General features: G+C 35.8%; 1 protein-coding gene across 1 annotated transcript in view; it reads right to left on the reverse strand.

Annotated features, from left to right (window-relative positions):
- The window catches only part of Smg6 (Smg6 nonsense mediated mRNA decay factor), a 174,360-nt gene that overhangs the window by 140,104 nt on the left and 15,966 nt on the right, over positions 1-18,290 (reverse strand). Inside the window, exons 7-14 of the mRNA XM_071590282.1 lie at positions 16,065-16,184; positions 12,863-13,124; positions 10,744-10,964; positions 9,439-9,517; positions 9,043-9,153; positions 6,912-7,172; positions 6,341-6,402; positions 3,366-3,511 (exon numbers count right to left, since the gene is read on the reverse strand). Of these exons, the coding sequence (XP_071446383.1) occupies positions 3,366-3,511; positions 6,341-6,402; positions 6,912-7,172; positions 9,043-9,153; positions 9,439-9,517; positions 10,744-10,964; positions 12,863-13,124; positions 16,065-16,184 (1,262 nt within the window). The remainder of the gene's footprint in view (positions 1-3,365; positions 3,512-6,340; positions 6,403-6,911; positions 7,173-9,042; positions 9,154-9,438; positions 9,518-10,743; positions 10,965-12,862; positions 13,125-16,064; positions 16,185-18,290) is intronic.

Consider the following 18,290-nt stretch of genomic DNA (forward strand, 5'->3'; position numbering starts at 1 on the left):
GTTGAAGGAGGTGGGTTTTTTCCACGAGTTACTTACTACCTTCCCGGATCGGAAAAATTCCGCTTATGTACCCGCGCGGGGAGGGCGATAAGATCCCACACGCGCTGGCGAGATCCGCTTTGGCCGCGTTACGGGTCTCCTCTTCCTTTTTGCCTCGGCGGGATGGGCGAGGCCCACGAGTGTGTAATAAGGCGCCTCCCGAAGGGGACAAGGCCCCCTGGCGACCAGGGGTCGCCATGCTATGCTCGGGGCGGAACTGACCTGGCCCCAACCGCCCACTCGAAACACGCGCCCCATTGCGGTAGCACTTTGACAGGAGGCTGAACGTGACATTAGAATTTTACAAACATAAAACACAACATCTATATTTTCAAGATAACCGTTAAACGAGGGGGGACAACGATTTTGGCCAAAAACGAGTTCATAGGGGTTGTAATCAATCCTACAATTGATCAGTCGCAGTTTTCCTCTCTCTTCTTACTTCTAATCTCTTCATGTTTCCGTCATGGACAGCTTGCCTTCCTAATTTCCTATATGATTCTTAAACGGAATGCATCAAAAGAATGATCAGAAGGGATGTGAGCCCTGAGAGATTTGGTTAGTCATAAAATACTCTTGAAAATTACGTGAAATATTTTGGAGTACGATGCGGCATTTTCCCGACTTACGAGTTTCAACGAAAGAACTGTAAATACCACTGGACGAAGTGGTATTGCGTGGCACTTCGGGAGGATTGGGCTCATTAAAAATTCTAATTCGGGGTAAGTTCGGCAACAACAACACTAAGCCGTCGGCTACGACGTGTCGAAACCCAGGAAAAGAGATTTTTAACGCTGGTGAGCAATCGATAAATAAACAAAAACCTTCCTCCGTCACTAAGTATAAGTGGTAAGAATCATTCCGATAAGCCAAATGTCATTCGGTATGCACACATTCACCCATCTGCCGGCATAGAATACGGCGAAGAAGAGCATAAAGAGAATGCAGAAGCATGAAGAGGGGGACAAAATTTTCGAAACGAAAACATGGCAACTTCATGAACAAAGGGCTACGAAGCAACACTGTCCGTTGCAAAACAGCTTCATTACGACGGAGCTTGATATGGAAGGAGCTATATACGTCAGAAGAAATTGGTTCCTTCGAAGAGGTTAGCGATAGAAAAAACAACGCGGAAAAAGAAACAGCGATCCATCAACTCATGAGAACGACGAAAAAGAAAAATGACGACAAGGGCCGAATTTCTCGAGGCGGACCTCTTGTAATCCGTAAACGCCGTGTTTCAAACCCGTTCTGAATGATGTTTTCTAGCTTATTTGAAGAAGATCGATCAAGATTAGATGAGGAATAAGGTGAGCGAAGCCTGAAGGTTGGTTGGTATCGGCAAAAGTAATTGTCCTGATTCCACCGGCGTTCTATTTTCACAGTAGGGATTCTTAACTGAGATCCCTATTTCAACTAGACGCGAGTCAGGCAAAAGTCATCCTATAATACCGTCTGAGTATTGGTGAAAATCAGAACTCGAACGGTAGAATTTAAAAAATCGCAGTGCTAACGCACTGACGGCAGAATTTGAAAAAAAAATTGCAGTAGAACCGTCTATTTGAATGCTGCCGCTCGAACACTGGGATCCTCAAGGTTTCCTAACATTCAAGCACTGTTCTAGCCCAAGGTAGACTGGACCGTCACTTCCTCCATATGGAATATATAATTCAACTCACAGAGACTGAAATCCATATACAACATAACAGAACTAAAATGGACTTTTGTTCCGGGCATTTGTCGTAAGTCAGGTACCTATGAAAACCTCGAATCCAAAATTGAAGCAAATGATAGATGGCAATGAACATTTCAATGGGAGCCCATTAACAATCTTTAAGTACCTAATAACGGATCTCCTAAAAATGCTTTTCACAAATTTTGCATGCCAGCAAAGTCGTGCATGCATAAAAAATGGCATCACCTATTCATGACTTCACCACATGAATCTTCTCTCGTTTAAAAAAATGTTGGTCATCAAAATACATAATTTTTATTGCACTTCAGTTTAAATACTGATTCGAGCCTACACATGGGGCAAAACCTGTTAAAGGAATATACCTGCATTTAACAAAGAGCACTTCAACTTAATGACTTTTAACACTACAAATTGGATAATTTTTCCACAGCGAGTGAAATCTACATTCAAATATTTTGACTGATACCAGTTCTTAAGGAGAAAAATTAGCATATGGTGGGAATGATGGTAAACCACAACAAGCCTAAATGAGGAAGTTTAGAAGTAACCATAATCCAAAGAGATGTGAATATTCTCGAGGATCGAGATGGTGCGGCGGCTATCGTACTGGCTTCCCACTCAGAGGGCCCGGGTTCATATCCCGGCGGTGTTGAATATTTTCATAAGTATCTCGATCCCTACTTGAGGTGCTTTGTGGAGGGTACCTAGAGTGAGTCTGCCGTCCATCAGATGGGACCTTAAGCAGCAGACCCCTTGGCGCCTTTGGTTAAGAGTAGGCTAATGCCGATGCCGGGTTTCTCTCCACCCTTCATCCTTTCCTGTCCATCCCCTATGGCGCAAATGACAGCTGTCGGTCGCCTCCCCTAAATACTACTACTTTAAATATTCTCCCTGATGTCAATTCATATCTTTAGCTGCATTTCTTAAATGATTAAGTTTGTATCATCTCAGGGTTGAGGTCAATCACCGAAGAAGACCCTACAGATAATCTAAGGCAGAAAAACGAAGCAGCACAAAAATAAATAATGAACTACTTCAACAGGCAAAGGAAATTAGATGTGGGCTTTGACAAAATTTTCAAATGTAACGTATAAATTAAAATGCTCAGCAATAGACGTTGTGGGTGCTAAGTATGAAAGAAAATCAGTTGTTTGCAAAAATATTTTAGATTTAAGAATTTCTAAAGGTAGCAAGTAGATCTTTTACAGGAAGCTAAACAACAACTAAACAATTGCCATAAACTATTTTATTTCCAAGTCTTTTTTTGCTTTCAACTGTTAATTTTCTATTTTGTTTTAGACAAATGGCTGCAAAGAAATTCTCCTAAAAAGAGGTTATAAATGTGGCTGAGATATCAGGCCATCCTCCCCTGCAATAATCTATCCAATCAGAAAGCCTGCATTCAACACATGGAGCTAATGTGGAAAATTGTCCTTATTAGAAATGAGACCTTTTCCACCCTATAATCTGTATTGAAAAGTTAGTTGCCTAGCCCTATATAACTCCATTAATGGTGATTTTACCGCATGCCTTGAATGCATACCTTTCCATATCCACACAAACAATTGGAATGAATGACAGTTTGGAGAGGGGTAGACATGGATTTTGGGTGATCAAAAGATTCACTTACCTCTAAGCTGTGTATTTTCTATTGCAAACATGTTTAGTGCCAAAAGCTGCAGAAGTCTATTTGAGTTTAAAGGAAGGGGTGAGTGAAGCAGTAGTGTGCGGAATTCTCGTAGCATTTGAAGTCCAGCTTCTTGAAACGTCTCCATTCTGTCAAAAACAAAAATAACATTAAATACACACAAAATTTTAGAAACTTCATCAAGATAAAATACATCCAGCATAACTCTACCCAATAATTCCAATTAAAATGGATTATTATGACATGATTGAACTGGTTGATTCCTGTAAAAAATATTGCTCAAAAAGTTCAAAATATATCAATAGAGAATTCTCTCAATTCGAAATCAAGCATAAAAAGGACCTTCTAATTTTCACACCACAAAAAAAGATGTCTCATTTTGCCGAATGATAACTATATTTTCAACAGCACAGCTTAGAATTATGATTAAGTAAAAATGGAGAGGAAACACTTTCACCTCAAAATTTTAATCTAACTTTACTCATCGTTGAGACAATCAATGACCATCTTCAACCAATGTAACCAAAGGTATCCATTAGGACAACCCTTTTTCTGGTCAGTGAACTCTTTTAATCTCAATCCATTGCTTGGAAAAGGAGCATGTGTAAAGCTATCCATGTTTCTCTGTATAATTTTCAAAGCAATTACTGTTTGAGGCAGTAAAGTATTAAGCCCACTTGTAAATTTCCATTTCTATTACTACATCCTAGTTCTTGTATGCATTTCAATACCAATTACCATACATCTCATGTAGCCAAAATTCAGCATTGGTCCCTTTTCAAAGATAAAATTCATACAAAAATGATTCTGCTTTAGCTGCTTGGAATGATTACCACTTTCATGGCTCAAAAAACTACCTAGACCCAGAGTTTAAATATTAACATATGACTATAAGCAGCAGAGGGCCAAAGGTTAAGCAACTGGTTATTTTGCCTTTAGGATGAATAATTTTCTGCTTTGAAAAGTTTTAACATGGTTAATCAATTGCTGTTTTGTTACATTTCTTAAATGAAAAAGGACTTTTGACAAGCATTGCCAGAAAAATCATTTGGCCAATTGGGAGCCTGCTTCATATTCTAAAATTCCTCAATGCGAGATGAATATGCATTTCAAAACAAGACCCCATTAAGCTCAATTCCAAATGAGTGACGGAGCTTTCCCTTCAGCACTTGAATTTCCTGCTGATACTAAGAAAAATGAGCCCCCCTGTCTACCAAATAAGACAAATTTCAAACACCTGGCTCCTGAGGTAACCACTAAAATTTCCTCACCAATGTAAAGGCTCTGCTTTCCAATACAAAGTATACTTGGAAACACCATATTAATATGCAAAAATGACAATGACCTTTGCATAACAAATGGCTCCTTCCATGGTTATATGAGTAAGCCAGTGTGAGCCAATGCTATTTTATTCAGTTATATTGCTAGAAGTGCAAAAATAATACATCTAGATCAAGTTTTTCCTTAGCTTTTGGCAAATGAGTTAACAAAGACATCGTCAGTTACAAAGATATTGCAAGCATATTTCATTGATTCCTTTTGCAACCAAGCAACATACTTTTTCATTTTTCTTAAGTTTCTCATTCCCCATAAAATATTTCACCACGTACATTGCTGCTACATAGACAAAATTCTGTCTCAAAATACACTGCATTTTTAATCTTATTCCAATCATCAAACATGAGTATTTGTATGAAAGCAGGTATTTCAAATGTCTTTCTTATTTCAGTTCTCTTTTATGCTCTCTCAAATGTATTTTAAAGTTTGTTTCATTTCAGTACAATATTTTGATATTTTCTAATGATATCAGTCATTTTCTCAACAAAAATTAACTTAAAGTTCCCATTATAACAACAGCGGTACATGCAATCAATAAATTTGAAAATTGTTCTAAATATCTACTTTCAAACCAAGGATGACAAACACATGCATGCTCAGCAGTGATTTCATATTGATAAGCATTTCGTAGAAAATTTTAAAGGAACTTAGCCCAAACAGAACTTAAAATTTCATTCCCACTGCCATCCAGGCAGTCAATGCCATTAGCATAATTCATGAGTTAAGAGTCTCAAGTTCATAAGTGAATCAGATTATCATTGAGGGAGAAATTATAGCACCGAAATTCTCTTTTCATTCATATTAAAATGCATACAACGGTAATTTTACACGGATTTTTATTAGTATGACATATATGAAGCAGTTGAGTTTAGTCTGTATAGCTCGACCTTCCCTATGTCAAATGGTAACAACTTAAGTTTTTCCATGAACTTATTTGCTTTAGAACTTCACCTATATTATATTATTGAAATAAATTGCAGCATTCCAGGTTCCTTGGCATTATTCTTCCTATTCTGCCAGTCAACTGACAAAGCAAACAACAAAATTAAATGCCAGTTTGGAAAAATAGTGTCAATTACAAATGGCAGTAGCAGTGGCAGGCACAGTTCTGAAAATATACTTACTAAAAAAACTGAAAGGGATGTTGAGGCAAACCAAGCACTGATTTTTGTAGTATCTCTGTGCAACTTAGATTTCAGGAGAGAGAGAGATGACAAGGTGGCGAAGTAGAAAGCCAAATGGGTATTTTCTCATGATACCATTTTAAAAGTACAATACAAGATTCCCAAAAAGAGAATGATACTTTTTTTAACAATAGGAAGTATTTGAATTGGTCATGCCACTTGAGGTCCTTGTTGCTTAAAAACTCCATGTATGTCTGCATCAAACATGCGAGTCTGTAAACTGTGCATTACTTTTTCTAACTTTCTATAATTCAGACAGGTTTTCAGAGTACTGAACTAAATGTATGCACAGCTGCCTCAGGCTAAAATAATCCAGTGGAAGTAGTGGTTTAAAATTTAAAAAAAAATCATTATTGGGAGAAGGAACATTTCTGAAACTAGGGTCAAAGTTTTCTCAGCAGTAGTTTCATATTTAGGGATGTTAACAATACATACCCAATTTTGGTAAACAATTTTCCTTGTACATGTAGATAACTTGTCACAAATCTCTTATTGACCTGAAAGAAAGAACATTTTCATTAAAGTTTTTTTTCCAAATTAACTGACAATGCGACAAATAGTAATATTCGATTATTAAATTAAATACTGATAAAAAAATGACAACATTATAAGGGGTCAGTTATTCTTTATGGGATCTTGGATAGTTATAAATAAAATTCAAAATGCGGTGAATCCTTAAAGTAAGGCATTTATTTTTGTGATATACCTGTGATCGAAAGCATTGCAAAAGCAAATTGAAAGAGTACTACCTTTTTAAGGAGTGTTGGTAAAAGTTATGAGTAAAGTCTTGTGGCAATTTAACATGTGGTTAAAATATAGATAGGTGACACACTTTCACCTAAACACCTAAGGAAACTCACCCACATTTTTAAATGTAACAAAATAATATTAAATGTCATAAATATCAATTGTAAATTACTGGATGCAACATAAATGAGCAAAAAAAGTTGAACTTTGTTTGGGAAATTTTCACTACAGAAGATAAAGCTTTGGTGTAAATATTTACCTCAACGCTTGACAGATGGCCTAATTCCCTCTCCTCCTCCTCCCCTTCTGCAGGCTTACTCTTCTCCCCTCGGTGAGAGGAGAGGTGTACTAGGTACCCTCCAACAGCATCAGGTCGTATCCAGGCTTCCCTCCGGAGGCCCCAGCGACTCTTATTTCCCTCCCCTGACTCATCCCCAGCATCGCCGGCCTCTCGAGATGCCCTTCGTTCCTTCTCCCTGGCTGCCTGCTCCTCCCTCCTCTTGCGCTCAGTCTGTTCAAACTAATGAAAATTGAAATAAAGATGAATTTTACTGCAAAGGTTTGAAAAAATATACAGTGCAATGGAGATGCATGTAAATGATAGCATAAAAAAAATATAAAAGGCATATATGAGGGTAAGGTGAAAAGCTCTCGGCCTGACACAAAGTCGGCATTCGAATCAGTGAAAATTTATTAATCCTGCCTGGGTGCATGATTCATTAGTTCATAAGACAAGTTACAACTTGCTATCTCCAGTAGTTTGTTTATTCATATTGTTCAGTTGATGTCTTGCGTGTTTTCTGTTAAAATGGAAAAACTTGAATTTCATGCGGACAAATAAATTCTCGGTTTTGGATGGATTAACCCCTAAGGAAATTCATCCGTAGTTGACAAAAGTGTTCAGGGACTCTGCTCCTTCAAAGTCAACCTTTACAAAATGGGCAGTTGTATTTAAACATGGTCGTACATCCTTTGAAGATGACCCTCATGAAGGATGACCAAAAACCAAAACCAAACCGGAACCCATCAAAAAGGTGCACAATATCAGGTTGGACGATAGGTGAGTGAAGGTGACTGAGATAGCTAAGGCAATGGGGATATCAGAAGAAAGGGTGTAAAACGTCTTGCTCAAACAATTAGGGATGCAAAAGCTCTGCGCAAGGTGGGTGCCACATTTGCTGAATGCTGATCAAAAGCAAATGTGCAAATGATTTTCGCAGAAATTTTTGGACCAATTCAAGAGGGAACCAACCGATTTTGTGCGGCAATTAGGCACCATGGATAAGACATGGGTCTATCACTACACACCAGAAACAAAACAGCAGCCTGAGCAGTAGATAGAAGCCGGTGGTTCAGCGCCAAAGAAAGCTAAGTCGATCGCATCTGCCAGAAAGGCCATGGGAGGGCGTATTTTGGGTTGCAAAAGGGATCCTGTTAATTGATTACCATTAAAAAGGCAGAACAATTGAATGAGATTATTACTCCATCCTTCTGGACCAGCTGGATGTCAAACTTTGCGAGAAGAGGTAAAAAGAAAAAAGAAGAAGAAGCAAATTATCTTTCACCAGGACAGCCTGCTGTCACCTGCTCAAAAAGGCGTGTTGGCCATGGGAAAACTATGGAATTTTGGGGACCATTTGCTCTGCATTCCCCTATTCTCCTGACATAGCACCCTAAGGTTTCCATCTAATCCCAAACTTGAAGACATTTGTCTCTGGGAAGCGATTTGTTTCCAATGAAGAAGTTCAGAGGACCGTAGATGGATATTTTCGCAGCCTTGCAGACCCTCACTTCCAGAAAGGAATACTGACATTGGAGAAATGCTGGACCAAGTGTGTTGAAGTCAAGGGAGATTATGTAAATAAATAAAATCATTTTTTAACTGAAAATCACAGTCTTTCATTGTCAAGCTGAGAACCTTTCACCTTACCCTCATACATACTAATGCATAGTGAGTGATTTCATAAACCCCCAGGCTTACATCAATGAAAGGCAGACTGCAAACTAAAATACATTTTCAATGCTAGTTGCCGAGAATTACTGATTTTAGTGCTCAAAATTGAATGCTTTTCTGAGTTATATTCTTAGCAATTACTTCTGGAAACCCCAAATACAAGGAATACATATATCTTCCCAATTGGAAAATAAAAAATGTACAAAACCGGCATAGACTTAAAAATGTTAACACATAATTGATTCTACAAAAGTATTGATTGATTAGATACTCCAGAAACATAACTGAAAAAATAATAACACTATATACAAAACTAAGTCTGACTGAAATTTAAACAGTCATTAAAATTCATCATTCTTACAGCATGTTACTGGTAAAATCAAGGTATCCACTATATTGAATTTACACATTCCACAATTGGCAAAACACAACAAACCTTTTTCCTAATTTCATCAAATAATGCCAAAAGGCTCTCCCGTGCAGAATGAAAGGGGTTGGATGCCATTAGACTCCTCATGTAGTAATAAACAGCATCTAGCTTTCGTCTCTGAAGTAAATAAAAGCCATTAGTAGAGCTTATCAACTTTAAAATACACATTTAAAAATAAGATAACATCAGCATTAAGAAAAAACCAGTTTGAACATTTCCATTAGGCCTAACTAAAATACAAGCGCTGAGTGTCATGATTATTATCATTGTAAAAGACTCAGTGTAGTGATTTGATATGATATTATGATACAGTGTTATCAATAGTTATCATAATAAGTCTCATCACTAATTGTATCAATCATTCATATGTTATATTACTATTATTTATTAATAATTACTCACAGCATAGATGGCCAATAGAGCCAACTGATTATATGGCCGCCCATTCTTAGGATTCACTAACTGAGCTTTCAAATACCACCTGAAATTGAAAATAATTCAATATTAATTTAATGCAACATTCTAGTGTTTTACAGAAAAACTTAAGAATGCATGCATGTAAAGGAATGCATGAATTATTCTCACCTAAACTAGACTTTATTACTGTGACAGTAATAAATCTGAAAACTCTAGCAATATGAACAAAAGTAAAACAATATTTCAGTGTCAAACCAATGGAACAACATTCCTGTTAGTATAAGAGTTCTCAACAACACATCTCATCAGAAATAGCATTCAACGAAAAAAAGTTCTGGTAGTAAATTATTAATTTCCATTTAAAATAGCTTTTCAATTATTCATCCTGAATGACGCCTACCTTACACCTCAAAGTATTTCTGATAAGGTTATTATTTCTGTGAAAGTAAAACATGAAAGTGCTAACAGAAATAAAAGCCATTTCATCTAAACCTTTATCTATGAACATTGTCATATACTTTATCCAATATTAAGGTGGTGCTAAAGGAATTGAAAATATGCGTGCAAAATAGTATCATTCATATTCCGAAAAACTCCTTGGTACAATTTTTTTAGAAGAGCCATGAAAAGAGAATCCAAATTACCATGAAAGGCAGGGTGGTAGGTGTATTAAGGTTAAAGTATAGAAAAAGAAATCATTCTATACCAAGTTATCATGGTGCAGGATACTCGACAATATGAAATCCCAAATCATTATTAAGTAGTCCCTCCACCAAATTAGAATGATTAATTAACATAAAATTCAATATTCGAATCACATGTATCACAACCAAAATTCAAATTATGTTGAATCTAATGCAGTAAAACCTAGGATATGTATGTTTTCTCTAGATTTCTGGCATTTCCTTAATTCAGTTTGAATTTCTGTTCCATTGCAATGCAACTCTATCCCATTATTTACACTCTAAAATGCAGGAAACTACAGACAAAAGTGCTATGGAATGCATTACAAAAGTTAAAACATAGAAATATATTAAATACTTCCTAGTGCGAAGAAGAGGAAATAGTGAAAATTATGTTTCAGTCTTCCAGAGCTGCAAGAGGGCAAGATTGACAGAATGATTTCTATAGGATTCCACTCTTACTCCAGGTACCTACATCACTATATCATAATTTACTTTATTATTACTATAAATAGCTTTCTGCATTCATAAATAGTCATTGGATTGGTGTTGATAAATATTTGATATTTTGCAGTCATATTTTTAAGTGAGATCAATAAAAACTTACTGCCGAGCTTTCCCGTAATTCGCAGTCTCATTGGTCTGCTCCTTGTAGCGAGCAAGATCACCCAAAAATATAAGAATTTTCTGGGCAGATATGAGAGCAAGGCCAAGGTAACCAAGGCCTTTTGGAGGAGGATGGCCACTTGAAGGATCCAGCCATGACTCCAAGGAAAATTTGTGAGCATTTTGTAGGAAAGTGAGGAGACCCTCAAGGTAACTGGTCCACTGTGAAAGAGAAGAGATTTTAAAACATATATAACAAACCATGTACCCTATAATTACACTTATTCTAATACAAGTCTTGTAAATTGTCTATCCAAGAGAGAAATGGCAAAAAAAAATTTGATAGCCACCCATCATTGAACAAGAGGGTTATATTCCTAAACAGTCTTCCTTCAGAGAATTTTTACCCAGCATGAGAAAAACTAGTTTAATGTGCAAAATGTTAGGATAACCAAATCAAACATCTTCACCTTTTTCCAGGTCAATATATGTCACAAATCACAAAGAAATTATCCAGGAAAAACTTAAAGAAAGTACTAATGCTACCTTTTCCAGACCATTTTTACACAATGTTTATTATCTAATATAAATTCTAAGACATGGCATGGTCCTGCGATGCACAAAAATAAGCCTCAATTTTATCCAAGATATTATTCATTGAAAACTTCCAATGCCCAATCTTCACTAATTCTCAAATGTATTCATCACGATGAAAGAGATCAGGTGATTACGTATTCATGGAAAGCTCTAAGGCTTCCGCATTACTGTAACTGTGGCCTAACTTCACTGTATTTAGTTCTGGTAATTATTTTCTTTTAAATTACAACTTGCCTGTTGTTATAATTTAACCAATTAAACGACTGATAATGTAAGGATTTGTTAGTAAATGAAAATCATAAACTACCAACCACGAGTAATCAACCCAAAGGTTTGATAGCCGAGGTTAGACCTCACCTAGAACTAAGTCCACCGCTATATGAAATTGACACACACCAGTTCCTTTCCCTTTGCCCCCTATGGTTTCCATATAAGTTCTGGTATCATTAGATGTAAAAATTTTCTCAGGGTCTATGCAATTGAACAGTCAATGCATTTATAACTTTACATACATTCTGTGTATATATGAATTCCATTTTTTTTAGTAAGTCCTACACACTAGAATCAACAGAGTCATGCGGCAGTTTACTTTACATTCATAATGCCTGAAGTATTAATATTAAACAAGTTCATTCCAGTCCAGTCATGAACACCAGAGATGAATGACATTGCAGGAGGCATTTACAAGATCTTCTTTCGCAGAAATGTGTTAAGGAGTAACACAACTCCCTGGAAGTATATTCATGCATTTGTATTCCAAATAAACATTGAATAATATCAAAAACAAACATTTTAAATATTATAATGGCTGGAAGAGCTGCTGTTCCAATTCCATTGTCTGTACATTTTATATTATAATGTTCATTCTCTTCTGATAGAAGTTTAAGCTTTTTTCAATCAAAATTTGCCTTTTACTAACATAAATTTTCACGAACCTAAGAACACAAAATACTTGTACTCATGCAATTATGATTAACACGGCCACTAAAATTTCAAAATAAAACCCAGTATAAATCCTGAGATGACACTACAAAAAACAAAATAGGACTCTCTTTAATTGAATGAAATATCCTATAATTTTAAATCATCATTTTGATAATTGTAATTATTTACATGGGTTTAAATCAGGACCTGAAGGTATGGATGTGTTACGAAAAAAGTGCTCCCAAGGAACATCCTAACAAGAGTCTATTGCATTACTAATTGTAAGGCAATTTTTTCAAATCAAAGAATGTAGGCACAATTTAATTGCCTCAAAAATATTCTTTTTACCATGAATGTGAATAAAAATTACTTTATTAAGCCTAAAATGATTTGTTTGCAGACTGAAACAATGTTTCAGATTTTTTTCATAATACATATTTTTTCTGGAACTTCACAATATAATTTAAAAATTGCAATTGTATGTAAGATTCTTTTACAAATTTGCTGTTAATAACTGCTTATCATCTAATGTTATATTTCTTCGGAAAATATAAAAATCTCATACTATTGTAATTGAAAACAAACACGATTGAACTTACCTCTTCAATAACACCAAGAACCGTTTTCTGTACAAATTCTTTATTCTTAGCAGCTCTTTCACGTCTTTCCCGCTGGCTATCCTCAGAAGAGTCTGATGGAGTAGGATCATTGGCAGCTTGCACAGGGGCTGACAGTTCCTTCCTAAGAGGCTCAACTATGTTGTAGAAAGCCACCTTCCACACATGACTTTCAACATTCTCAGCCTCACAAAATTTTAAATCTGCAGCTAGGAGGGTTCGTAGACACCATTGTAAATGTCGCCTATATTTTTGAGAGAAAATTAAGTCACAATTAGTTTTTGCATTTTTTTACACTTGATAATCTGTTTCACAAGGAAGAAAGATTTCAGTTTTTTTGCTGTTTTATTTTAATATTCTTTTATTATATGGCTTCTTAATATGAATATTTTAAATAAAAAAGAAATATTCAATTTCTTCAAGTGCTACATGTTGTCCAAACAACACCTTATTGTGTTCCATACAATAAGTGGCAAAAGTGATGGTATCAAATTTCTTTCATCATACAGCAAAAATCCAGCAGACTCTGCATTAGATGGGAAAACTTACAAAATTTGGAAATGGTAAGAGTAATATCACCTTATTCTCAACTACGGCCTTCCGTAAAACAGATCCTGTGAGATGCAGATGGAATGTATTCTCCACACTAATTTCTTAAATGAAACCATAAACACAGTAATCAACCCAAAGGTCTATTTGATTTTGAACGTTGTATGAAATTCACACATCAGGAATTCACACGCCAGTTCCTTTCCATGTTGGTTATGATTTCCCAGGAATATCTGGTACCCAAAAAATCACACAGCTAGGTTAGAACCGAGGATGCCCAGAGAGGTGTGCCCAGGAATCGAAACCAGGGCTCAGGTCAGTAGTCCAACACGCTACCCCAGTACTACCACAACCCACAATTTTTCAATTATCAATATGAATTTTAAACTTTTGAGAGGTGTTCATTGAATTTCAGATGGAAGTTTTGAATAATATATTACCTCAGGCTTGAAACTGTCACACCTTTAAATGCCACCAATAGGTCTTAAAACACAGTTGTCGGAAATTATTATTCCTTTCTCAGGACTCAACTTTGACAGAAAAGTGATTTCATGGCAATAAATTGATTCCTAACTAATACTTCCAATTTGGATAAAATTATTCATGTCCATTTTTTTAACATGGCAAGGATAGAAAACCTGGTACTCATGAAATAATCAATGGTTCTCTGCAATTCTGTCTCATAAGTTCTGTAATTAGGTTTGTTTTTGTTAAATAAATATTTTTAATAAATACACTATCATTAAACCTACAAAACATATATCATTACCAATGAGAAAAATAAAGCATCATTTGGTGAAATACTACCTTGATCAAAAATTTCCCGAAATTTATTCAGAAAATTAAAAATACAAGTTTATTCATCTAAATCTATATTGTCCCCTTCAAAGTAATCCCCATCGACTGCAACACACTTATGCCAGCGCTTGATCCAATCCTCGAAACATTTTTTATATTCGGTTTTCGGTATGTCCATCAGTGCGTACTGCGATTTTTCCATTACTTCCTCTCGGCTGCTAAAACGCGTTCCCCGTAATGGTTTTTTAACTCGATTGAACAGAAAGAAGTCACAGGGAGCCAAATCAGGTGAACTCGGTGGCTGTTGGATGGTATTTGTTGCATTTTTCGTCAAAAAATTACGAATAATGATAGCACTGTGCGACGGTGCGTTATCGTGGTGCAAAATCCACGAGTTTTCTGCCCACATTTCTGGTCTCTTTCGGCGAATTGCTTCACGCAAACGTCTCATAACGCCCAAATAATACTCTTTGTTTACTGTCTGGCCTTCTGGCAAAAATTCATGATGCACTACACCGTTGTAATCCATGAAAACCGTCAGCATTGCCTTCTTTTTTGACTGAAAACGACGTGGTTTTTTTGGTCTCGGCTCATTTGGTGAACGCCATTCACTTGCCTGATGTCTGGATTGCGTGTCGTACTCATAAACCCACGTCTCGTCTCCAGTAATGATCCTTTTGATGAATGTGGGATCGGATTCAGCCTCGCAAATCATGTCTTTTGCGACGTCAACACGGTCTCTTTTTTGCATGAAATTGAGGTCTTTTGGAACCAACTTTGCTGCTACACGACGGAAACCCAAATCATTAACCACAATGTCTTGGGCGGATCCATAGGCAATGTTCAAGTCCTCCGCTATTTCTCTGATGGTTAATTTGCGGTTATTGACCAACATTTCTTTTACTTTATCAATTTTTTCACCGACTTTCGATGTCGATGGTCTGCCACTGCGTTCATCATCTTCGACTGACTCACGACCACTTCTGAACCGCTCGTGCCACTGGTAAACGACCGTTTTTTTTAGAGAATCGTTGCCGAAACACTTTTCCAACATTTCCAACGTCCGTGCGCCACTAAATCCGTTTTTTACGCAAAATTTAATACAAGTTCGTTGTTGCAAATTTAAATCCATTTCTGAAATTGTAAAAAATCGCCAACACACACAGAGATAGATGTACTCTTGGCTACGTAACTTTTGCAAATGTCAAGTTATGACACTAAGATTTAAAGGGAATATCAACAACAGATGTACCAATTTAACAAAAAAAACAGAACTCAAATCGGAACGATGGGAGCGCCACACGGTGGTTATTCCGGGAACTTTTTGATCAAGGTAGTATATCCTAATAAAGAACAGATAGTAATCTTGTAACAGACTAATCTTGTGGGAAATTGTTACTATCTGTTCTTTATTAGGATATATTACATCATCATCTCGATGATGATGTAATGCATCAAAACCCAGTCATAGCATTAAACTTACATAGTGGAAGATTGTTACTATCTGTTCTTTATTATTATTTTCGAATTCCATCATATTACGCCTGAAATTACTCAATTTAGAAATATATCCTATTGTTTTCATTTTCTAATTTTTTATGACTACTACATTCTCTATCACTCCTCTTTCCAATTCTCTATTAACACTTCTGAAGGTACACTGGCAATGCCCATCATGGAATCATTTTCCTACATTTATTACATTTTTCCTGCATTTATTACATTTTTCCTACATTTATTACCAACAAACCGGGTTGAATTTATGGCTTCACTGTTTCATTTTCACCGTTAGCAACATCAAACACCTAGAAGTACTTTATGTGAAATACCAACTTGCCTAAGGTTTGTGACCTGCTCCCAATGCTCTAATATTCTTCCAGTAGATAAAATCCAACGAAGTTCCCTGTCTGCTCTTTCAATATCCAATAAAACTTGTGGACAAGGGGAGGACATAAAACTGCAAAGAAGAAAAACATGAACAAAATAATGTCGGACAATAAAACAAACTTCAAAATTTTATTAAATCTATCATACTTATCAAATATTAGAAAGAAAACCTGCAATTCGTTTGAAGAGAAAATATTCTCAAAATTAGCAGTATGCATATTACATCAATAGCAATTGAAAATTAATTATTCATATTATGACTGAATTAAATCAAGACTAAAATGACCATTGGAAAAATGAAATTGCCAACTGAAATTAAGCAGACATTTAAATAATTCTGCTTTATGCCTTACCAGAATATATTCATAAGTGTAGTCATGTGAAGCATACTCAACTGTTAAAAATAGCATTACAAATAAAAGCACTAGCAATTAACACAGACTGCTTCTTTTCTCAAAATATCACACATCTGGATATGGCTCGAACTTTGCCCATGACAGGTATTTTACCTGTGTACATAAATATCAATTCCACCAATTTGTGCATGGTAACAATGATTTGACTATTGATAAGAAAAAAAGCCATTGCATAATATTCATCTCATAGCGGTAATAATTCTTTAAATATTGCTTCTTGTAAAGAAAATTGATAAAAAGCAACATACTCTGGAGATCAAACATTGGAACCCATTGGTGATGAAAGGAAAATAGAAAAATAACACACATTTCAGTTATCACTTAGCACAAGTATTTCAAACAACTTTACAGAAGCTTAACTGGTTCAACTCTCTCCATTTTATACACATTACCACTGTTATTTATGACTTGAAAAATAACAGTGATGCATGTTAAAAAAACTCATGCATGAAGAGAAGAAGATGTAGAAATAAGAAAAGCCTTTTCATTAAAAACACATCATTCAATGCAGAGACACAATGGTTCAAAATGTTAACAAAGTTAATTATATGGTTGTCAAAGATTTTTTGTGCATGCTAATGACAGATGCAAATGAACTCAGTTGTCAAGGTACCTGAAAGTTAAAACACCAAACCACAGTTCAACAGTTGAGAAAATCTAGGACAACACTCAATCACACCAAGCTATGCGTGCTGTTTTTATTAGAGAAGCTACAATCATACATAAAAGGGCAAAAATGTCTCTATCAGATGTTCCTGTATACTGGAAGTGCATGATATGTACATTAAGTTTTGGTAATGTTTTTTATCATCCCTATATGTTACAACATTAATTCAAGCATTTGCGACTAATCTAATTTTCTCCTAATTCCACAGAAATCAAACAAGTATGGACTTCAAACTTTCCCAACTGTGAGTCACACACGAGCAGCGAAGATAGTTCACCACTGAATTTATACTACTCTGGTGATGCAATGAACTTTGGTGAGGTAATGAACAGGTGGAAGGAATATGTTGAATGGCCATTGGAATAGGAAGACTCATGGAGAGTGAATTGGAACTAGAGGAAGAAAAAAGGTCATTGATATTGAAAAAGGATATGACATACTTAAAAGTGAAGTAGAAGCCTCTATAAAAGAGATGAGAAATGGGAAAGCAACAGGAGTAAACTGAATTCCAGTTGAAAGCAATTAATTAGATAGGAAAGAAAGAATGAACAAAATGGAATAATGAGATTTACAAAAAATGACAATGGTCTAAAGACTTGAGAAATGTGAGGAACAGAGAACAATAAGCCTGATATCATATGCGATTAAAATAATATTAAAGACAATCCAGAGAAGATTGTATTGGAAACTAAAAATTGTGATAGGAGAAGATATGAATTCATACAATGGGTAGGGACAAGAGATGCAATAGGTCTGTTGAGTAATTAGCAAAAGAAACGGCAAAGAACAAAAAAGCATCTGCTGTATACGATATTGACTTGATTGAGTTTATTGATAGAGATGGATGAGATAAATTAATGGTGATTCTGAAAAAGCATGGGATTCATTGGAGGAATAGAAGACAAATAAAATACCCATATCTCAGTCAGAAAGTCAGAGGACGAATAGGTCAATCAGGCAGGACAGATGAGATTGGAATAGAAGGTGTTAGACAAGGATGCCAGTCGCCAACCCTATTTAATATATATTTGAAAGAGATAATAACAGACTGCTTGGATGGAAGGAGAGGAGTGAACATTGGAGGTACAAGAGT

The sequence above is a fragment of the Hetaerina americana genome, unplaced genomic scaffold (assembly GCF_022747635.1).
Source record: "Hetaerina americana unplaced genomic scaffold, ioHetAmer1.1.p SCAF_4, whole genome shotgun sequence".
Classification (NCBI taxonomy): domain Eukaryota; kingdom Metazoa; phylum Arthropoda; class Insecta; order Odonata; family Calopterygidae; genus Hetaerina; species Hetaerina americana.